The sequence below is a fragment of the Salmo salar genome, chromosome ssa15 (genome assembly GCF_905237065.1).
Source record: "Salmo salar chromosome ssa15, Ssal_v3.1, whole genome shotgun sequence".
Lineage (NCBI taxonomy): Eukaryota > Metazoa > Chordata > Actinopteri > Salmoniformes > Salmonidae > Salmo > Salmo salar.
This window is the reverse complement of record NC_059456.1, coordinates 29,712,711-29,736,658: the sequence shown is the minus strand read 5'-3', so window position 1 is coordinate 29,736,658 and position 23,948 is coordinate 29,712,711. Positions and strand designations below refer to the sequence as shown.

The 23,948-nt window shown below is 41.6% G+C and overlaps 1 protein-coding gene and 1 long non-coding RNA gene across 7 annotated transcripts; one reads left to right on the top strand and one right to left on the bottom strand.

Moving 5' to 3' along the window:
• Positions 1 to 1,480: 1,480 nt before the first annotated feature.
• mia3 (MIA SH3 domain ER export factor 3) lies at positions 1,481 to 20,590 on the bottom strand. Of its 6 annotated transcripts, none has more exons than XM_014144003.2 (28): positions 20,304 to 20,590; positions 19,197 to 19,330; positions 19,009 to 19,095; positions 17,808 to 18,891; positions 16,263 to 17,444; positions 15,466 to 15,756; positions 15,241 to 15,374; positions 11,829 to 11,960; positions 10,993 to 11,014; positions 10,775 to 10,863; positions 10,590 to 10,667; positions 10,355 to 10,465; positions 9,986 to 10,057; positions 9,783 to 9,887; positions 9,541 to 9,663; positions 9,315 to 9,396; positions 8,959 to 9,011; positions 8,748 to 8,838; positions 8,521 to 8,659; positions 8,119 to 8,317; positions 7,840 to 7,907; positions 7,668 to 7,756; positions 5,588 to 5,701; positions 4,736 to 4,807; positions 3,802 to 3,848; positions 3,558 to 3,617; positions 2,280 to 2,631; positions 1,482 to 2,111 (listed from the first exon to the last, which is right to left on the bottom strand). In XM_014144003.2, exons 1-28 carry the CDS (start codon positions 20,422 to 20,424, stop codon positions 1,825 to 1,827), a joined length of 5,418 nt encoding a protein of 1,805 aa, XP_013999478.1. In that variant the 5' UTR covers positions 20,425 to 20,590; the 3' UTR covers positions 1,482 to 1,824. The 6 variants fall into 6 exon arrangements, with proteins under 6 accessions (XP_013999473.1, XP_013999474.1, XP_013999475.1 ...); XM_014144002.2 differs by having other exon boundaries at positions 16,263 to 17,505; positions 17,869 to 18,891; XM_014143998.2 differs by having other exon boundaries at positions 1,481 to 2,111; positions 16,263 to 18,891.
• Positions 15,711 to 23,927, top strand: LOC123727266 (uncharacterized). The gene is made up of 3 exons (XR_006759145.1): positions 15,711 to 15,785; positions 15,881 to 15,974; positions 19,271 to 23,927. It is a non-coding gene; the product is annotated as an uncharacterized lncRNA (long non-coding RNA).
• The last annotated feature ends 21 nt before the right edge of the window (positions 23,928 to 23,948 follow it).

The following is a 23,948-nucleotide window of genomic DNA, read 5'->3' as shown; positions in this document are numbered from 1 at the left end:
AATTTTCCAACATCTAGTGGAAAGCCTTCCCAGAAGAGTGGAGACTGTTATAGCAGCAAAGGGGGAGACCAACTCCATACTAATGCCAATGATTTAGAAATGAAATGTTTGATGAGCAGGTGTCCCCACATACTTTTGGTCATGTAGTAATGGGATATATGAAATAACTTGGTACACTTCAATAGTCAAAAGTATGGACACACCTACTCATTCCAGGGAATTATATTTTTACATTGTAGAATAATAGTGAAGACATCAAAACTGTGAAATAACATATGGAATTAGGTATATTTGAGATTTGAGATTCTTCAAAGTAGCCACCTGTTGCCTTGATGACAGCTTTGCACATTCTTGGCATTCTCTCAACGAGCTTCATGTGGTAGTTACCTGGAATGCCTTTCAATAAACAGGTGCGCCTTGAGTTAGTTTGTGGCATTTCCTTCTTAATGCGTTTGAGCCAATCAGTTGTGTTGCGACAAGGTAGTGGTGGTATACAGAAGATAGACCAATTTGGTAAAAGACCAAGTCCATATTATGGCAAAAACAGCTCAAATAAGGAAAGAGAAACGACACTCCATCATTACTTTAAGACATGAAGGTCAGTCAATGCGAAACATTACAAGAACTTTGAAAGTTTCTTCAAGTGCAGTCGCAAAAACCCTCAAGCGCTATGATGAAAATGGCTCTCATGTAGACTGCCACAAGAAAAGGAAGACTCAGAGTTACCTCGGCTGCAGAGGATAAGTTCATTAGAGTTACCAGCCTCAGAAATTGCAGCCCAAATAAATGCTTCACAGAGTTCAAGTAACAGACACATCTCAACAACAACTGTTTAGTGGAGACAGCGTGAATTAGGCCTTCATGGTTGAATTGCTGCAAAGAAACCACTACTAAAGGACAGCAATAAGAAGAGACTTGTTTGGGCCAAGAAAAATGTGCAATGGACATTAGACCGGTGGAACTCTGTCCTTTGGTCTGATGAGTCCAAATTTTTGATTTTGGTGATTTTTGGTCTTTGAGACGCAGAGTAAGTGAATGGATGATCACCGCATGAGTGGTTTCCACTGAAGCATGGAGGTGGTGGTGTGGGGTTGCTTTGCTGGTGACACTGTCTGATTTATTTAGAATCCAAGGCACACTTAACCAGCATGCCTACCACAGCATTCTGCAGCTATACGCCATCCCATCTGGTTTGCGCTTAGTGGGACTATCATTTGTTTTTCAACAGGACATTGACCCAAAACACACCAGGCTGTGTAAGGGCTATTTGATCAAGAAGGAAAGGGATGGAGTGCTGCATCAGATGACCTGGCCTCCACAATCACCTGACCTCGACCCAATTGGGATGGTTTTGGATGAGTTGGACCACAGAGTGAAGGAAAAGCAGCCAACAAATGCTCAGCATATGTGGGAACTCCTTCAAGACTGTTGGAAAAGCATTCCTCATGAAGTTGGTTGAGAGAATGCCAAGAGTGTGCAAAGCTGTCATCAAGGCAAAGGGTGTCTACTTTGAAGAATCTAAAATATATTTGGATTTTTTAACACTTTATTGGTTACTACTTGATTACCTATGTGATATTTCATTGTTTTGATGCATTTACTATTATTCTACAATGTAGAAAATAGTAAAAATAATGAAACCCTTGAATGAGTAGGTGTCCAAACTTCTGACTGGCACTAATATTATATATATATATAAAAATTCATCCAAATTAAATCTAAAGGAAAAGGGAAAAATAAAGAGAAATCGTGGTTGATTAGACATAGCCGGGTTGTTAATGGTAGCAGGTGGTATCCAAGCCCTCTGACATAGTTGGTGGGTGTCTAAGGCTCTGCCATGGAGGAGCTGACTGAGTCCTGGGGCTGGGGGGTAGCTGCTGCCTGCTGGGAGCTGTAGTCTTGCCCCTGGGGACCCACAGAAGAGTCATGCCCATGGGGGGCCTGCTGCATGGGGGGCTGCCCAGGGAAGTCTCTGGGGCCGCCGTGAGGAGGGTATGGGGCCGCTCCTGTGGGCAGGTGCTGGGGTGGGATGGAGTGATCACGTGGTGCGTAGTGCATGTAGGGACGCGGTGGTCCCATGGGTCGGGCCATAGGGGGGCCGCCGCGAACACCTGGGGAGAACGAGATCAAACATGAAAGTGAAAAGCAATAATATAATATCCTAGTACAAAAATAACTATCACTACTATGTTACTTCCCACAACGGAAATAACAATAGCAAAGAAAGTCAACTTGAGGTTAAAAAATAAAACAAATGGGCCGCCGAATTCACCACCTACCGAATGGGGGAGGCACTGGTCCATAGTGAGGTGGAGGAGGGCCCCGGTGGTGTGAGGGGCCGTAGGCACCAGGAGGTGGAGGCCGCTGTCCGGGTGGCATCATGGGACCAGGTGGGTGTCCATTAGGTGGTGGGGGTCCGGGAGGCATCATGCCTGGCTGTCCGTTAGGTCCGTTGGCTGGTCGGTACATGGGAGGCATGAAGAGTGGGGGAGGAGGGATGTGGTGGGGCCCAGGGCCAGGAGGAGGACGGTAGCAGAGTCCGGAGGGATGGCTGAGGGGGCCGGGGCCTGAGTCGGGGGGGGAGCTGATAGGAGAGACCAAGAGGGAGCCAGGGCCCCGAGGTCCTGAGTTCTGGAAGAACCACCAATAAACACCATTACAAACCTAGAAGTCTTAAAGAGGAGATGTAGGTTGGTGGTGCCGGTAGCCCTGTTGCTGGCACCACCAGTGAGCTCCTTTCAAAACAGTTTTGTTAGAACAAAGCACAATCATGCACATGTCAGAAACAACTTCAATATCCCACAATAGCAAGGTAAGTTATGCAGTTCCCAACAAAAAGGGGGAAAAAATAAAATAAATCACACGACAAAGTTCCAATCACCGTGATTTCGGGAATCAGGACCATTCCACAAAGCATTAACCTCAAAACACACAGCTTTTAACGATACCACAATTGACATCATGCAGTTGTGCTTTAGTTATGGCTTTGTAGAACAGTGTCACCACATTTCATTCAGTGGGGTTGGTGTTGTAATGTAGGTAACCACGCATGTGAAAATCCAGCCAGCAACATTCAAGTAACTGTTCAGTGTCTCCAGATTTCAATGAAATATGACCTACAATTAATTACAATATGAGTGAAATAGTTTTCCCTTCCAAAAAAAAATGTCATTAAGCATGTTAAATATATGCTTTTCTGTGTGGAATGGTGTGGGCGTATACCGGTAATAAAAAATATTGTTGCGAGTAGACCGCTGATTGGCCAGCTTATCCTCTATGAGGAAATAGCACGCATTTTTGAAATGGTCAGTTTGAGATACAAATTTGAGGTGTTTTTTCTCTCTCCAATTTATACTTTGGCCACAAACATGAGTATTGGATGAGTCAACATAATTTGGGTATGAGTTAACAATGATTTTCACTGGACAGTTACTGTTAAGTCTGACAACCTTGTGAGGCCACTAGCCCACTGCCTGCCACTGATCCATGGCTGAGGTAAGCATTCTCACACATCCACATCCCTGCCACCGTGCCACAGCCTCCTACATAATACTCACTGCCTCTGGGTTCTCTGTGGAGGCCTGGGCCTCAGCCTGTGACTGTGGTGGAGCGGTCTGCTTTAGAGCAAACACACCCACATGTTGGATGGAGTAACGGGGGGGTGGGAAGAGATGCACATAAGACTAAGGACTCGAGGTGCCTCAATGAAACTTTTCTTATCTAGTTCCATGTCCCTTCCTGACTTTGTAACATAATAAGGAAAGAAGTTGTGGACAGTGTCACAAATTGACTGAAACTTACCGAGCTGTCCAGACTGCTTGGAGAGGATGTCCGTGGTGCAATGGCGTCTAAAGGTGCAGCAAAGAGCAGAATCATTAAAGGAAATACAGCTAGGATAGAGACAGTCACATCTGCCAACCCTGTACCAGACACTCCCGGCAAAGTGGAGATTCAACTTGCGCACAGTGCGCGCCAAATTGAGGTTCTTTCCCCCGCACGCTCGTGCTGTTTGTCTGATCGCAATTATAGAATTGTACCAAATCAAGTCTATAAAAAGGTTGGAATACTTTCTTGACAGCATTCTATTTATACATATGGTAAAAGTCACTAACAAGATCTAATGAGAAAGAACACAAAGGGCCTTTATTCTTGGAGTTTTTTTAAACAAATAAGTTATTTGTTTCAGTACAAAATCTACAAACGTCTTATCTATGATAATTTCTTTCACTAGCAAATGCGAGTGAACTGCTGGCACTTTAGAGCCCACTGAATGTCCATCTTATGTTCGCTAAGGTTAGCTTGAAACAATTAGTGTTTACCTTTCCACAACACACGGAGTCCAAAAGGGATTTGTCCATGTGTTTAGGTACAGCTGAAAGTCGGCAAACTCAGCATCACAACAGGAGGGGCAGACACGGGGTAGCTACGTCCAATAATGATGTATTAATCTCCATGTCCGTTGACACAAACTCCGCACATGTCTGTGTGTTGCAGCTCGAGTCCCGGGATGTTAAATTTACTCAGTGGATACATTTTTTTAAATTAAAAAAAATATATATTTTTTAATCTGGCCCTAATAATTTCTGCCTACTTTTAACTCGGGTCTCGAACCAGCGTACATGGACAGAGAATTGCGTAGTTGGTATGCAAAATGTGTGCATGTTGGCAGGTCTGGATATTGGATCATAGGGAATAATACTGAATCAACCTTCACTGACAAATATATCATCCCTACCAGGTCTAGCAGCCACTGGGTGTTTGTGGTCAGGGGGGTAACGACCGTGAGGGTCAGATGGAGGTCGTGGTCCTGTTGAACACAAAATACACGGTCATACATCATCCTACTTCCAAGGCTAATGTTAACACTGCCATATTCTCTGACCTCTTCTCTGTTCTCGGCTCTCATTAGGCACCCGACTCTACACCACTGTGGTTCACGTTACTGCTTTATGCTACCAGCTATTTATAGCAGTGTCTGGTCTATTTGCAGTCTGAGGAAAATGTTTGGCCATATACTGGTAGGATTATTCCACAACTAGAACACTTGTGAATCAGTATTAATATAATTTGGCTGAAGAACAACTGGATTGAACAGAGTTCCACAAGGGATCACAATGGCTAATGCTTCTGTAACGTGAACATCCCAAGGACATTCCCCTCACAGCAGCTGAGCACCACCAAGACACCAACATAGTATAGAAAGAGCAGGAGGAATGCATGAGAGGGACAGTGAAAGAAAGCGAGGCAAGGGGACATTCTGGAGCGCCTGTACATGCAAACCCGGTTGAAAAAGATGGGTACGGCGGTAGGTATGGGGAGAAAAGGTGGCAGTGAGAGAGGAAAGCATGTCACAAGAAAATCTAAATGTAAACAGGAAGTAATCAGAAGAGGAAAAAGTGATCAGACGTGGGAACCAACTAGGTACAGGATGAGAGCAGTAGGAAGAAAAAAGGGGAAATGATTGAAACAGAACAGGGGATATTAAGGAAGGTGAAAAAGATAGAAGGGGTTTCATTGGCTGAGGGACGGTACTGCTTGGCCAATCATCAGGGCCGAGGCTGTCCGGGGCAGGGTTCTGGAGACTCACCGTAGGGCTCGTTCCTTCTCCCCACAGGGGCAGAGGGGGGTCGCCCAGGACCCTCCATCATGAGAGGGGGGGACGGGGCACCTCCGCTCACGGGCGAGGGCCCGTACGAGTCACCTGTTTAAACCAAACCAATTTAACATCATTTATAATGATGAACACCCAACCAACAGCATACAGCCAAATATTTTGGTCAGTCTCTCCACACTGGTCCAGCTTCAAGGAATAGACGTCAAATCAACAACACAACTCAACATATTTCTGATGGTGGGCTATCCAATAGTCAAAAACAAAGTGCATTTCAGATGAGTTCTTGGAATCACAGCTATTATCCAACCAACAATAGAATAGAGCCAAACCAACGGGGACTCAAAGAACACAGGGGTCTGTTCAGGAAGATGCAACATGACAGAATATTCAGATATAAACATATGATGTAGAGCATGTATCCATCTCTGTCCTCAAGAATAGGGAATCATTTCAATTCTATCTGCAAAATACAATGAGCTCCAAAAGTATTGGGACAGTGACACATTTTGGGTTGTTTTGGCTCTGTACTCCAGAACTTTGGATTTGAAATGATACAATAGCTGTGTTTGAATACCCAAATGAAAATACTGTATACTACATACTATTAGTTCATCTTAGTATACTGTAAACAAACGGTATCCTTTCAGTTGAGTGTACTAGCGCTTCACCTGTCTACCGGAAGTAGATGCTGTTGCTATGCAACTTCATGCTAGCATAACAAATTACTAGCTAGACATCTTACGACGTCATTAACAATGTGCATTGAGAACACACAACTATACCACTTAGTTATGCTAAGAATGACATGAACAATCAAGTCAATACACGTTGGGTAGTTAGATAGCGTATAGTTAATATACTGGCAAGTTTGATGTATTAGTAGCCAACTAAAGTTAGGTAGCGAACATACCGGTACATACAAGCAACTGCTGTAATAGCACTGACAACTGCTGATGTAAAAAGGGCTTTATAAATAAATGTGATTTAATGACATGTTATGTGGTTCGTAAGGCTAGTGTAGCTAACAACTTGTCAGCCAACATAACTTATTTGAAAAGTCATTACATTGCTCAACATTTGAATGAATTTGTATCCGCTCTCGGACTATGGCTGCATATTTTCCGCCATTTTCTTCAAATTGTATAATGGGCCCTAAAAACAGTGTCCACTCGCCAAAATACGAAGTATAAATGCAATGTAGTACGACATCCGGGAACCTATGGATATACTGTAGTTAGTATCCCATACTATGACCAATAAGCATACTACATACTCAATTTATGTCACAAATAGTACGGTTAGTATGAGTATTTGAACACAGCTAATGACTGAGGTGCAGACTGTCAGCTTTACTTTGAGGATATTTTCATCCATAATAGGTTGAACAGTTTAGAACTTACAGCACTTTTTGTACATAATCCTCCCAATTTATGGGACCAAAAGTATTGAGACAAATACACTTGTGTATTAAAGCAGTAAAGTTAAGTATTTGGTCCCATATTCATTGCACACAATGACTACATCAAGCTTGTGACTACAAATATGTTGGATGCATTTTCTGTTTGTTTTGGTTGCGTTTGAGATTATTTTATGCCCAATAGAAACGAATGGTAAATAATGTGTCATTTTGGAATAAATTTCATTGTAAATAAGAATAGAATATGTTTCTAAAAACACTTCTACATGAATGTGGATGCTACTATGATTACGTAAAATCCTGAACGAATAGTGAATGAGAAAGTTGGGCATAAATATCATACCACCCCAAAAATTCTCTCTAACGTTCGCATTCATTATTCATTCAGGACTACCCGTAACCATGGTAGAATCCACATTAATGAATAAGTGTTTAGAAACATTCTATTAAAATGTAGTCAAGTATCATTTCAAATCCAAAGTGCTGGAGTACAGAGCCAAAACAACACAATTGCTGCTGTCCCAACACTTTTGGAGCTCACTGCACATTCAACATTTTGCCTTACTGAATGCACCCCAGATGTGCCAGTCGCCAGCACCTAATAACATTGGGAACTCTGTGGGGATTTGTTCTTACCTCGTCGGAGTGGCATGGGAGCCATCCCAGGGGTGGGTTTGAATAGAGGCCTACGGAGCTCATTCAGCTTGCTGGACATCTCCGTCAGTCTAAGGTGAAAAAGAGAAAGAAATCTAGACTGGTATAGCTAACCCCATTGGTATTGCCCAATTGAGTTTGTTGTAGCACTCACTTGATACGGAGGTTAGTTGATTCCTTTTTCTCGTCTAACAAAGCTCGCTCTGCGGCGCGTGCAATCACCTTGAGAGAAGGAAGAGATATTGAAAATCTCATGTTTGGGACTTTAAATATACCTTACGAAATATTGGTCAAACAGCAGACTTTTATTTATTATTATTATTATCTATTTTTTTTATGTCCTTGTCGTTCTACATGTGTGCCATCAGTGGGGGTTGAGAAATCAGTAGGAGACACATTAACGTTGTTGTTCTAACAAATAAGTTGTACATACCCAGTTCTCATGGGATTTCTGCTCCTGCTCAATGATCTGGGCTTTGTAGGACTTTTCAGTCTGTTTCAGTTCATCCTGGATCTCCTTGATACGCTGCCTGCACACCTTGACCTCCTCCTCGGCCTCCAGGGCCTTGCCGTCCACCTCAGTCAGCCTGTCCTCGTTGTTGCGACGCTCAAACTCCTCCTTGGTTAGCTTCCTGTGAGGTGACGAACACAAATCAAATTAAGCTTTATTTAAAGTGCATTCAATAATCTCAATATACTGCACAGCAAAACAAAATACGTTTTGAAGAAGGCACATTGAGGAAAAAGTCATTCTTTTTACATGCCGTGGTACCACTGAGAACAAACCCTACAATGGTATTAATGCTTGAACTGAGCAGCGTCTAGTTCTACTTACTGCTGCAAGGCGTTCTCCTTCTGCTGGTACATCTCTGTGATGATCTCGTTCTTCTGCTGCAGGGTCTTGTACTGGTTCTCCAGGTGGTTCTTATCACTTTTCACCAACAAGATGTCATGCTCCAGCTTCTGGTATTGTTCTGTGGTGATAAGTTGATCGTGTTGAGAGAGAGAAAAGGGAGTGATGCATATCTAATTCTAGCTGCTGGGATATAGTGCTTGACATACCTTCCAGCTCTTTCCTGGCTTTCTCTTCGTTCAGCAGCTTGGTCATGAAGCGATCGCGTTCTTCCTCCACGACAGAAAGAGTGGTCTGGACCTGTAGAAAGTATTGTATGCCAAGAGTTAGTAAGAGTTGACTCACTTCTTAGTTCTGAATATCAGTATTTTGGCTTTCAGGTACACAAAAATGTGTGTTCAAGAATGGACTCCGTCTTACCCGAGTGACATCCATCATTTGCTTAATGCGGTTTCGGATGACGGTCTGCTTGTCTGAAACAGACCAAACATGATTCTAAATCCAGTTTACCCAGATACACACTGGGGCTAGCAGATGCCGACATATAGCCCTAATTATGCGTTCAGTCTTAACTGCGCCAGGCAGACCAATTCTGTTATTTTTTCCACTAATTGGTCTTTTGACCAATCACATCAGATCTTTTTCAGAGCTGATCTGATTGGTCAAAAGATTGGGCTACCTGTCTAAACAAAGCCTTAGTGGGACAACACTTACATATTTGGCATATTAATTAGCAAGTTATCAAGTCATTTATGACAAGGTGTCAGGTGAATTACCATTAGCGGCTTCCCCGTTAGCCACGACGCCTCCTTTCAGGTCGTCGCAGGCCTCGAGGTCTCCCAGGAGGTCAGACAAAACCTGCCAGAGAACCACCAATTATACACTACACTTCTCCCCTTGGATCAGTCAACAAAAGACTTCTGGACAACAATTTTAGAACAAATACAAAATCGTAACATTACATTTAAAAAAATTCATTACAAATAAAATAAAAACACTCACCTCAACGTTGTGGTCCTTCTGAGCAAGGGAGTCCTCCAGGTCTTTCTGGGACTTCTGGTAGACTTTGATCTGCTCACTCATCTCCCTGTGCTTCTCCTCCCACAAATTGGCAGCATGGTGCAGCTGGAAGGAGGATATTAGGTCATAAGGACGTTTCTATGCAGGCTCTGCATGGCCAAAGACTGCTGCACCATATGTCACGAGGCTTAAAGTGTGAATCATTGTTCCGTGTTGGTACTCACCGAGATGTTCTCCTCTCTCAGGGTGGCGATATCCTTCTCCAGAACCTGGTGCTGGACATTGCGTGCATCTTCGCGGAGCTTGGCTTCTTCCATCAGGATGGTAGCCTGCAGAATCAAAAATGTGTGCTCTAAACTGTGCTATATATTTGTGCCATTTACATTTGAGTATTGCAATGCTGATGTTTACATCTTTGGATATGTACCTTTGAGAGAGCCTCCTGAGTCTTCTTTCTGCTCCGCTTCAACTTCTCAATAGTTTTGTCCATTTCTGACATCTATAGGTAAAGATAATGAGCATAATGACTACTATGTTTCTCTGTGCTCCCCAACAAGTTGTTCTATTTAGGCTATTAGCTGGCTCGTAGTATGTGTCTATGTGGTCTGACAAAAATCGCAATATTACTAGTTCTTCAAACTAGATAAAGGCATAATTTTAAGACTGTTGAATACCATCTATTAGATGTATTGTCAGGTTAAGATACTTCGAAGGAACAACATTGATCAATTGGTTGTTAAAAAACCCAGAAGAAAACCCCACCCGACATTTCGGCTTATCGCTCAGCATGACTCACCATATCTTGATGTTTCGCTGTCTTTGTCCGCTCTTCGTCAAAGGATCTGGCGAGCAAGTTCTTTTCCTCATCCAGGCACTCATTTTGTCTCTCCATCTCTTGCACAAGATTCTGGATAGATATTGAAAGAAAAGGGTGAGACAAACAAAAAAAAACAATGGAAAACAAAAACAAACAAGTAAACAATAGTCAGCCTGACAATGACGTGTGATGAGAATATTTCCCGGAGGCTCACTTTTAATTCTAGGATCTTTTCCAGAGATGAGGTGGCCGATTTCTCAGACAGCCTTTTCTTTTCTTTGAGTTCTTCACCCTGAGGGGAACCCAGTAGAAATATATGATCAAAACATTGTTACGCCTCTTAATTCACATTGAACCCAAAGTCTGGATCTTGGTCAGTGAAAAGTCTCAGCAACATACCTGTTGTTGCAGTTCAGCAACCTTTAGGAGTATCTCCTCCTTCTCTTGTTCAAATGTTTTCATCCTGTCTGCCATCTCTTTTTCAGTAGCTAATCAAAAATATATGTTAAGAGTACGAAATGAGACGTGTAAGCCATGTGACAACGACACATGCCAGTAGGCAATATGAATGAGGATTCACTATGCACCATAAATTGTCAAAAAGTAGATGAACCTACTTAGATAGGACTTCCTTTTGACCTGTGAGATGGAAAAGGAAATAGGTCAATACATTGAGGCAAAGTGTCTTCAATAGCAGCATGCAATACATCATAGAATAACAAAACAAAAACGATGAAATGTAGGGTGTCCAATCAAAAATGCTTATTTTGACCAATGGGCCAAACCTCTATCATAATCCATTAAAATGTTATTGGAGTTTTTACCCTTGTAGGATGGTCAAGATTAAGGTGACTAAATCAATGGAGGCAAAAATAAATAAAAAAAGTGGTCAAAAATGTGGGAAAAAGGCACTGCAGGCCACTGTGGGCTGGATGCTGTGTGAGAATTAAGACTAACTGACAGGCTCATCGTTTGAACTGGTCATTTTTCTTCTCGAATCCAGAGGACATGAAACAATATAGAGGTAAGATAGATATCGATGTTGAGACATGACATGTAGTATTTTTTTACTGTACGCTTTTCATATTACTGGAAATTCCTGTTATTTTTCGAAGATTTCTCTGAAAAGCAAGCGTATCTCCGAAATGTCAATGGAGCACTGAGCGTACTCCAAGCTTTTTACATTTCAATCAGCTTGTGCCAAGTTAATTTTGTGACCCGCAGAAACTAAGTTGCAGAAGATGTAAAATCCTCAAGTCAATGGGAGAGGCGGCACTGCTCTGTCAACAGAACTTGGAACTTATTATCAGATGTATTAGTTCACAAAATCCAAGATAATGTTAATGATATGTTAGAGAAAAACCCCACTGAATGATTCAGAACATGAAGAATCACGTGTGTCTTGGACAGCATATGAAATTATGAAAGCAGTGACCGTGCAAAAATGACTTACAGATAGAACGCTCCTCCAAAAGAGGAAGAGGAAGCCGATGAACCCGGCGCCTGCAGTGACCAGCACGGGTTCCCAGGACACGCCGTAAAAGTCTGGACCTGGCTTCCATTCCTCTGGCAGGCAGGTGACCATCTGGGGAGAGACACAGGCCCAATCACACAGTGTTCCTTCCTACAGCTCATATTTCAGGTCTAGCAAATAAGTTGGGCAATAGTTGGGCTGAGATGAAGGACAGAGGAAAATAATTTTACTGAACCATCAGGCATTACTGTGTTGTTCAAACTGAGCACCCTTTCAGTCAATGCCAACAGACACTTCTTCAGATCAAATCAAGGTGGGTTCTGAAATAGACCTAGCCTATAACCCAGCTGTTGATCAAAATCAATAAAGAAGGTAAACCTGCCTTAAGCTTATCTAATCAAAAGGGGATTGACTTGGGTCCCTGCCACTGTCCAACCAGAGACCTTTGCACTATGAACGTGGCATACAGGCACAACACAGACCATACATCTCAGTCGCTCAGTGAAAATCTTGGATTAGATCAAACATGCTAAATTAAAACACCACATTGTGGAGTGGATCTAACAAACTAAGGGCCTATGTGGATTTAGAGTGCATTATGTGCCCTTTCACCCTGATAAAGGCGGGCAACAAACAAACAACTACTTAACATAAGGTCTAGCATATAATTAATTATAAACTGGGTGGTTCGAGCCCTGAATGCTGATTGGCTGAAAGCCTTGGTATATCAAACCATATACCATGGATATGACAAAACGTTTATTTTTACTGCTCTAATTATGTTGATAACCAGTTTGTAATAGCAACAAGGTACCTCTCGTTTTTTTGTGGTATACTGCCAAAATACCACGGCTAAGGGCTGTATCCAGGCACTCCACTTTGCATTGTACATAAGAACAGCCCTTAGCCATGGTATGGCCATATACCACACCCCCCTCGGGCCTTATTGCTTAATTATAAAAGGGAAGAGGTCAAAGCAACAAAGCAAAATTCAACAGCTCAGAGAAACCCCTCGATCTGAGCCCTACATTTACAGGAATAATGGTTACTGCTAAAGTCTGGTAAGTGGCCAATTTTATTTATGAGGAAGAGGACAATCAACTTTCACTTTGATAACATTGAAACAAACGAGCAATCAAGGGATCCCTTCTAGGCTGAAACTATTGGAGAAATGAAATATGTATTGGACGACAACTAAACCATTCCACAAGACTTTGAAGCTGCCAACAAAATTGAGTTGCAATTTAGTTATAGCAAGCCACCCATTTGGTAGACTTAGACTTGGCTAGCTGAAGTAGTTAGCCTCCATAAATGCGCAGTGTCAACACTAACATTAGCCAACTACTTACATATTGAAGTTCCGTTAGAAATAAGGCGTAGAAGACGGACAGTTGATCAGATTCTGTCATCATGGGCAAAGGGGTTGTTTCTTCCGAATCCATTGCTACAGAAAGTAGTACTGTTTAAATGCTGAGCTACCTAGCTAGGCTAATATGTAATGCAACTGGCTTGCGGAAATCCGAAATTCCTCGTTTCACAAACCTATCAACGTAGAATACTTGAGGCTCCTTCATCGTGGTTGTCTTTGACGACAACGAAGAGGACAAGCTGTGGCCATCTAGCTTGGTGAACTAATAGGCTTATTAGCTGACGTTAGCTTTCTGACTGATTCGCCAGCAACCTGTCTACTAGCGACGCGTAGCTAGCTATGCATTTAGCTTCCTTTTAGAGATTTGAACGCGATTACGTTCCACGACAAATGCACGTAGAAAGAAGGCTTGTACTACGAGCCGCGGTGTAATGTATGCCCTACTAAATACCAATAAACCGGCTGTAGTGGTCACTGAACTTCAGCCTACACTTCCCTAGAACACGTCAACAAAAGAGGAAGGATCAATAAACCTGGGATGTATTCATTCGGTCGATTCTGTTGCAAAATCCCAGTTTCATAACCTCCTGTACTGTCTTTGGCAAAACGTTTCTTAAAGGAAACCGAAATAAACGAGGCGGGACCTAACTGAATTTGTCCAATAGAAACTCGTTTTTGTTGCAAAATTGCTTGAACTAAAGCTTACTGCAGGAAGCAAAGTTTTTCTTACGTTCAGATAGAAAAAGGCTCTGTAGAACAAACATGACTCAGACATGTTGAATAAGGAATCATTTCTGCTCGATTAATGGATTTCTATCTGCAACGTTCGAGAACGTTTTGCAACTGAACGTGGCCCTGCAGAACCTTTGACCTAATGACATCACATCGAGCTTCAAACGTTCAAGTGGGAAAAATATTGTTCTGTGCAAAACCAATGTAAAAAATAAATAATAATAATAATAAAGCTAAAAAAAGAAAACATTTGAAAACCATGCATTGTCGCAGCAATAATTAGGCGATACAATTAATATGCAGACCAGGGTTTCCGTTAGGCTAAAAGCTGGCTTACCGGCTATGAAATAAATAGAAAAGTTGAGAAATAAAAATTGGCGCCCGGCCAATTGTCTGGGAAAGGAAAGAACAATCCCATTGTGAAATAATGCTTTTTAGCTATTCATTGATGGAAACACCAGTCGATGGAAATACATTTGACTGGTCATGCTTATCGGTCTATAGGTTAATTTGCATAATGTGTAGGCTACAGAATATTCGTTATGCATCTCATCACACACATACAGAGTCCTTGAGCGGAAAATCGGTCAGACAGCGCGAGAGCACCAGCATCTCAAACAGCAACGGAAGACAGGCTTCATCAGTGCATCACATACCACTTTGCAATGAGCTGGAGGTAGTAGGCTATGCATTTTGAAAACATATTTAAATTGTTTGAAACCTGAACATTTTAAGACATGAGGTATGTCTTACCTTGCTTCAAAAGTAGCCTATTAGATCTCTCTAAATTTCTAACAGATATTTTAATCTCTGTTGCATGAAACCGCTCGCATGTGCGGTGCCCTTTTGACAATGGTGTTTTCCCTCTAACTGCATTATGGAACGAACATTTGCCCTTATGTTTAGAAATAATAGTTTATCAACATTTTTAGCAAAACGTTCTTATCGATAGCATCGCTCATTGATTTTGAACATTTTTATTTTTACGCCTAGGCCTACTGGTTGAATGAATTTTGGATCCATCTTCCCACAACTGTCCGAGAGTCCATTTGGAATAGACTTCATTTCTCGAATGGCTGACCAATAGTAGAATAGATAAACATTTATCAGGATAGTATTGTTTTAGGCTAGTGATTTTGCTGTTTGTTACTCGTAAATTAATGTTTTCCTAATGGAAACCCTGATGCATACCACACGAGGCCTAAGCATTAAATGCTGACAGTCTGAAAAGTTAGTCAATTAATAGGAAAACAAAGTCATTCATAGACAGAAGTACATGAAGTAACTTACCATAACAGCATATATTCCAAGGTACTCATAAACCAGGGTGACTAGACTACCAGAGAAAATTAACACCGATACGAATGATGAACCACTCTGCTCCTCTTCCTGGAAATCAGAAACAGGGGGCGACTCCAAAGAGCCTGGAAATAAAGGACAAGCAAATTAGGTTAATGTCTGCAGTTTACCTCTCACAGCAATCTCAAAAGTAGAAGAAGTTGAAAGAGCACATACCTGAGGAAGGGTGCTCCATGTCAACAAGTCCCATGTCCAAGGTATTTTCCAAAATAGCTTGAGGGCCCCTTTGGATTTCTTCTGGCTGATTGTCTTGGTTTCTGTTAAAATGCCCCACATCCTCCTCAAGACCCATATCCAGATCTGGTCTGTTGTGGCCTTCATGGTCAGGCTTCTCCTCAGGTGCCTTAGTCTCTTCACCCGTCTCCGTCACAGTGAGGTTGTCCTCTTTTATGTCCCCCACAGAGTGCGGGAACGTCTGTTCTTCCTCTGCATCAGACACGTCCCCATCTTCTCAAATATTTATAGTGGCTCAAACAGTAAGTACATTTTCATGCATTGCAATCTAACTGGCATGTGTGTGGGTGTGGTTTTGTGCTATGTCTACAGACTATTTACTTTGTGGTATTCATAGGCCTTAAAGATGGAATCCGCAATAGGGGGAAACAGCGCCACTGGCCACCCCACGACCGTTGTTGTTGCCGAGCTGAGGACTATCATACAGCATGGTAAAAAAATTGCAGTACATATTTTGCTCTATCGCGTGTACAATGATGTCGGAGAGAAAAATAAAGTGTTTGTTTGCATTAACTTTGTTGTTGTAATATCGCAAATGGACATGGCCGTTTCACCATTAAGGATTCCAGCTTTAAATACAGCTTCTCATGCAAACCCAATCACCAAGCATTATTATCATCATGTCATTTGCAACGCATGACATTTTCAAATAAATTAATTTTAAAAGGTTTTAATCCTCCCATAATCTGACATTAACTGAAGTAAATAAGCAATCTTACCGGTGTCAGGGTGTAGTTGACTGTCCTCTGCCAAGGGAGAACTGTCGCTGGTCGTTGAGTACTTCTGATGCAGGGTGAACGCCAACTCTTGGAAGTTGTCCAAGATGGTGGCTTCCTCATCTAACTCAGTCTCCTGCTGTACATCAGCATTCTCCCGGGCATCCAGCATACTCTCAATCTCATCCAGGATTGGAGTCTCAGAGGCCTCCAAAATGGCCTCCAGCACCTTTTCAATGTCCTCACTGGTGTTTGTCTGTGACATCAGGGCAGCATTCAGCTCCTGCTCCAGGTCAGAGAACAAGAACTCCACCCTGAAGAGGTTCTGAAGACCCAGAATCTTCTGGAAGCGCGCCATATCCTCTTCCTTGAAGTGGGAGCGCAGTAGCGTCAGCCTCAACACATTATCACTGTATTCTGGCTCTTGGCCTGAAAGGAGATCCGGAACTTTGTCTTCAAGTGAGGGTGTATGTGTTTGATCCAAGCCTGCGCTTTCTGAATCTTCTATGTCATGCTCCTCAGGTTCTATGTCAATAGCCTCCTCAATTTGGACAACATCCAACTCATCACTAGATACAACCTCAGTTTCTGTAGCATTATTGGATTGCTCTGACCCAAATTCCAATCTACTTTCTTTGTCCTCATCAGTGTACTCGGTTTTGGATGAAAAAGACAATGCTGCATTTTCATCCTCTAGCAATTCTTCTTCAATCTCCAAGTTCTCTGGGTCTATCAAATCCTCCTTGTCTACAGGGAGTTCTTCATGCCTCTCTTTAACCATTGTGTTTTTAGTTGGATCTGGGACGTTAGGTCCTCTTAATCGTCTGAAAAGCTCTGTACCACCTCGTTTCAATTTATTCTCTACTTGTGAGAAATCTCTTGACTCTTTTTGTATAGGGAGTTCAATAGCTTGTTTCTGCTCTGATACGTTAGTTTTACTATCAAAGTCTGAGAGCAGTTCAGTCTGTGAGACGTGTTTAGGGACTGGGCTTTCATTTACTGTAAGATTCTCTGCTAAAGCCTCCTCAGTATGTTCAAAAGGAATCACCTCATCATCAAGCGGTATTGAAGGTTCAATGTCACCTTCAGGTTCATCCTCCAACTGCAAAGTCTGGGAATCCACATCAGGCATTTTGACAGCCTCAAGGAAATCAGAGTCTATAGGTTCCTCAAAGATGACCTCGTGTGGCTGTTCTGTTACCTCTGGCTCCTGCTTTGGGTCGTTGGCTAGCAGCTGTATATTCTCCTTGGGTTCTTTTTGTATGGGGAGTTCTTCAACAGCTTGCGTCTGTTCTGAGTCGCTAGTATTACTATCAAAGTCTGAGAGCATTTCTGTCTGTGAGACGTGTTTAGGGACTGGGCTTTCATTTACTGTAAGATTCTCTGCTAAAGCCTCCTCAGTATGTTCAAAAGGAATCACCTCATCAGCAGGCGGTGTTGAAGGTTCAATGTGACCTTCAGGTTCATCCTCAAACAGCAAAGTCTGGGATTCCACATCAGGCATTTTGACAGCCTCCTCAAGGAAATTAGAAACTACAGGTTCCTCATGTGGCTGTTCTGTTACCTCTGGCTCCTGCTTTGGGTCGTTGGCTAGCAGCTGTATATTCTCCTTGGGTTCTTCAATTTTGGGAGGCTCCTCTGGTGCAATCTCACCTTCGTCATCCTCGTCGTCATCCTCTTCCTCTGAACCTGTAACATGAGCTGTTCTTTCCCCACCACTGACAATGTTAAAAACTGTATCACCTAATGAAGACCACAGGTCCTTGGAGTCCTGTTTTTCAGCTGTCTCTGGTGGACTCTCTTCCTCATCTGTCTGCTCAGATTCCAGAATGTCCTTGTGTTCTAAATTAGAATGTTCTTCAGAAAAAGCCAGCAATGGAGTTTCCCTAAGATGATAATCACTTTTCTCATCCTGCTGATATTCAAACTCTTCACTTCCCTCGTCACTTCCCTCGTCCTCCTCGTCATATGGAGTCACTTTCCTAGTTTCCTCGTCATCGGAGGTGACAGCATCAAAAGTTGTTCCAAGTATAGTTTTCAACTCAGGGACAGGTCTGCCTTCTGAAAAACCATCTGGTGCATTCTCTAACTCAGGATCATCTTTGGATAGAGGTTCTGAAAGGCTTTCTTTAGCCTCACCTTGCTCTGGTTCAACAACACTGTCCGGCACAGAGTCCTCGGTCCTCAGCTGATATTTCTGAAGGTCATCTTTGATCCTCTCAGCTGTGCGCTCAACTACTGTGTTGGGCTCAACTACTGTGTTAGATTCAACTCCTTTTGCGTCAAGAGCTTCAATTACAGTTTCAGGCTGAGGTAGAGAGGACTCTAAAGGATCAAAAAGGCCTGGATCTTTATCCTCTGGAAACTCCTCTAAAACCTCCTCTAAAACCTTATCAATGTCCTCAGGAACATCACTATCAATCTCATCGTTTTCTAACAGAGTCACTTCAGGTGGAGGCTCTTCCACTTCCACTGTGGTGCTCTCTGCACTTTTGTTTCGGTCTAAAGTCTCTGTGGTTCCTTGTACAGACTTGTCTTGGTCCGTTAACAATAAGGAGGAGACTAACAGTGACTCAATGTCATAACTGTCAAACTTATCGTGTCCGGTGTCGAAACAAACAAAGTCGGTTTCCTGAAAAGAAATAACCTTGTTTGAGTCATACTACCCATTTCAGAAAGTGGTTCAGGCATTTCAGATAATTTCTTAATGATGCATTGGCAATTAAAGAAATACAATTTATTTTCTTACCTGAGCAGGAATCTCCAATTCTTTTTCGGTGTATATGTGATTGATTGCGAGTTGGTCCTTATGGAAGTAACCAAAGCGGTTACCAACCTAATTGTAAGAAATGGAAACAAAACAAAGAACGAAACAATGTCAACATTGCAGTCTAGAATGTTTTGTTATCACATGATTAAATATTAACTCATACTTACAGACCCCGCCCATATATCTGTCCTTCTGCCTGAGAGTTTATAGTAGACATATACCGTCTCTCCTTTTTTAAAAGACAGGAACCGACAGTCTGGTCCAGTGAAATCACTTGATGCTTTCCCCCGGCACAGGAGCACTGTGGAGAGGTAGGATTCACCGATCAGTTGTTGTGGGAATGTCACCCACACCAAACATCTCATCCAATGACCCAGCCATGGACCGTCATTGGGCGTCCACCTTTACTGCCCCATGCACAATCAGGGTGTAAATACACATCCCTAAGGTAAACCTTGCTTAATCTTCTTATCTGTTTACACTTTACAGTGAGTATCAAGGGTTCAATGAAACAGCTATTGTTTTTGATAAGGCAGATGCAAAAAGTCAAGAACTTGCAAGCAGAGAGGGGGTTAATGACACTTTTTATGTCAACAATATATAACTAGCTAAGCCTATACACCATCTTGCAATTGAGCTAGTCACAGTGAACGTGGCTATTTGCTTCCTAAAAGCCAACACATAATAAATGGTCCCTAAAGATTATCTTAAAGTAAAAATGGATTTATAAGTACATTTGATTGCTTTAGGGAGCTAGTTGATTACAATAACTTAGCCTACCACACACACAACATAGATGTGTTAGCTAACCATGGACACTGCCAGCTATGTTGTGTAGTCCACACTGGTGAACATTGCCCATGAAGCACTGGGGCCTTCGATGGCTTTGATTTCAATAAAATATGTAGGCCGAAAGCTTGTTTACATGGTACAAGCTACTACAAAAACATAGTTGAGTTAACGTTAACTAGCTCCAGAATTAGGCAACTAGCCAACCCAGGCTTCGGCTACGTTACAACCAAGCAAGCCAGGTTACTAGCTATATTTAGTAATATTACGTTACTCGTCTCGTGCTGATAAGAATACTAACGCCAGTTCTTTTATCTAGGTTAGCCGAGTTCATCCCTTTGAAATGGCAACAGGTCAAAGATAACGCCGGTTTATTAGCTAGCTAGCTGCTACGTTACACTGGAATGAGGTGGGGAGAGTGCATTTAACGATAGATGGAAGCATCATTCCTGAAAGTTCGCGTGAGCTAAACGCCAAGTACTTACGACTGCATTCCTCGTCGGCACATCGTTTGAAGTCAGAGAATCTCCTTTCGGTGGCGGCATTGGATATGAAATTATTAATAAATACAAGTAAAATGTATACATGAGATACATTTACAGCCATGTTGTCAGTTGGGCTATCTGGTTCTGCTCGAGCATGAGCAGATGAAGCCGACACGTCAGCAAATCCAAGGCTGGTGCAATTTGCAGGATGTTGATCGTGGAGTCAAATATCAAAATATGGGCGGACAAGGACAAAAATTAAAGAGCAAGGCCATAGAACCAGAATATAATCTTCCTTTGAATCGCATACATTCTGATTCGGGTTTATTACGTCTTTGTTGGATACACCTCAAACATTCCACACGTTTACTGGCAAGCGGTCGCAATTTCCTTTTCCCCATTCAATTTGCCAATCTGACTACAGCAGATGTATTATGACACCTCAACAGATGTGTGTGTGTGTGGTGTACACGTGCATTGTTTTTCCAGGGGTACCCTAACAAACAAAACAAATACAGAGAGAATATGACACTGAATCTCTCGCAGCCTCAGGGTGGTTAGGCTATCCTTTCTGCATGGCTACCTTTCTGTATGAGAGCGTGGTGCATTCCCGTTCTCAAAATAGTAGGTCCAGGGTAGCCCGGCAGGGCTCCTATTTGGGGGGGACCTCAAGGGTGGTAATGATTCAAGTCACATGTCATTGCAAATGAAAATGACATAAAAGCATTGCAACGTATTACAAAGACATAAACCTCTTTCTGACTATTCTTACAGCCCATAAGTGACGTTGGCTAACTGGGCTGCTCCATTCCACATTTAGAGTAAATATCTCCCCTAGGTATTGACATTATTGTTTTAAAATGAATCTCTATTTCACTCCCATAAATAATATCTTCCCCAGCACTATTTGAGGCCTACTTGCCTTCATTATTCCAGTGACGTGAGGCACTGAACCTACCAATGATTTGCTAGTATATTCTCACTTGGTTATATTACCTACTCACTTCGACCAATATGTGCGTTAAAGTGCATGACTTTACTTTTTATTTGATTAAACAACAGTAACATACAAAACAATAGAACAGCCAGAGCGATTACAATGAGGACAAATAAACAAAAAGTAACAAATACATCTGAGACATTTTGCTTTGCATACGTTTTAATACAAAACGAATGTTTATGTGTATGAAAATGTTTCCTAATAAGAGATTGACATACTGACATTCAACTATAGAATATGTGTAGTAAAATGTCAAACTTGGATATTTCAATGGTTGTATGCATTTTGTTGCCAAGATATAGCGTCACATCGGTCCAGAAACCCTCACCATGCAAACAACCACAAAATAAGTGTTCAATAGATTCAGTTTCTAGTTAACAAAAACTGCATTCACTAGTAACATCAGGTGTGTATATATTTAGAAATCAAGTTATTACAGGGGTAGAATCCATGGATAATCTTAAAGGAGATAACCTTTACTTTGTTGGTCACCATAAATTTGAGGAGTGAGCCAAGCACGGTGCCAGTTCACATCAAACGATGAAGCCCAACAAAATATGCCAGAAGGAATAGATTTCCTGTAGAAAATATCCCTTAATAATCCATTGTTGAATTTCTAATCTGGTAAACCTATGCCATTCACCTGGGTATCACTTACAATCGGAAATGTCCCACAATATCCATTATTCTGTAGTAAAGACTTTATCGCCACTAGGTATAGCTTTTATAACGGTGTCATATTCCTTGCTTGAAACCTCAGTTGTATCTTTCCATAAACTCCGTGTATACAGATTCCCACTGATACTAACTAATTGGCTGACTAGAACAATGTTGTTTGAGAACCAATTACGGTAAAATAACATCTTGTTTCCATGTAATATAGAATTATTATTCCATATAAAACATTTGAAGTGAAAAGTTGTTTATACAGCAAAGTCCATCACATTAAAGCCTGCTTGTGAAAAGATGCCAATTTCACAGGAAGTTTACCCACAATATAAGGACATTGTAGTAAAAAAAATATTCCAAAAACGGAGTATTTATTTTTTATTAAGTACCTTTTTAACCCAGTTGGCTTTTGTTATTGAATTAAAGAGAATGAAGTCTAAGACATTTAGACCACCATCTAACCCTGTTGGTGATAACATCTCTTTTTATTTTGGCTTGTTTTTCCATATGAAGTTGTACAATAGCCTAAGGTACAGCAAGTGGATTTTGGAATGTCAATAGATAGTCCCTCAGCCTTTGATAATAACCTTGCTTTAGAGGCAGGTAGTTCTCCCTTTATTTATAGCCACCTTTAAAGGTTTCACGTAAAAATGGTGCTGTTTCTTCAGAGGTTTTGGAAAATTCAGAGGGTAATCCAACATGGCCTGGATAGTTTTTTTTTTTTTTAATGGGGCAATCCCATTTTGGATGTCCATAATGGACAAATCTTGACAGCAAGTCTGATTGAATTCTTCACTAACAGTTAACATTCTCTTTAGAACCAAGAGTTTAGTCACTGAAACGTATCTAAGGAGTAAAGATTCTCATAAAACATAGTGGTAAAGTCTGATATCAACTCTCTATCCTCAGAGGTTACCCCATTAATCTTATCTTTCCGAAGTGTTCTGAATTCCCTTCTCTTTTCCAAATAAAAAAAGCATCTGTTAATTTTACATTTTTCAAGCCATTGTTTTCTTAACCTTATGAAGGCTCTTAGCCTTTTCCTTATATAATTTGTGTAGTTGGTTCTGTAAATCATTAAATTTAGCCTTAAGATCAAGATGCTCAATTTCCGTGATATTTGCAATTTTCTTAGAGCTCAGTTACCTCACATCTTAAAGCAAGCTGCTTCCCATAAGTAATACAGGCTGAGCAGATTTTACATTTCAGCTGTTCCCAATATTCCCCATATAGCGAGCAATAGTAACGGCGTCTTTTTGTTGGCACTAACACCACCATGGTTCGTTGAACAAAGCCTTTGGGGGAAAATAATGGTGTTTGGGGATAAAACGCAGAAAATAAGGTCTGTGGTAAACACAGGTTTAGGCGATCGTTTTGTTCTATGAGATCATCTCCAACTAACGTCACTTTTTGTGAATTCTTAATCATTTATAAAGGCAACCTAATTCATAAAGGTATTGCTAACTGACTGATATAATTATCCCTACATCAGAGGTAGAGACGTTGTTTACATACTAACGAGCGGAATACGTTTTTCCACCAATGATAGAATGCCAGAAAGCTCTTCAACAAGTTTTTCCACCAATGATAGAATGCCAGGAAGCTCTTCAAGAAGTTTTTCCACCAATGATAGAATGCCAGGAAGCTCTTCAGGAAGTATACCGGAAGTGAGACATGTTTTAAACCAGAGGCGAAGCGAGAGTGATAACTGGGGGCAAAATCTGTCTTCTCTAGCAGGTGGCGATTTTTCGTTTCTTTCCGCTCATCAAGCGACCAGTTTTTGTATGGAGGTCAATGAGAGCGTGTCGAATTTGGTTAACAAAACATTGAATGGCTTATTTACTACGTGTGGCTTATTTGATCGAATAGAAGTTTCGTAATTATTCGGCTGTTACGAGTGTACTGATATAAGTAGAACAAGTAACATCCCGACAACTTCGAGAATAAACACTATATCGCCGTTGTGCCTGGTCGTT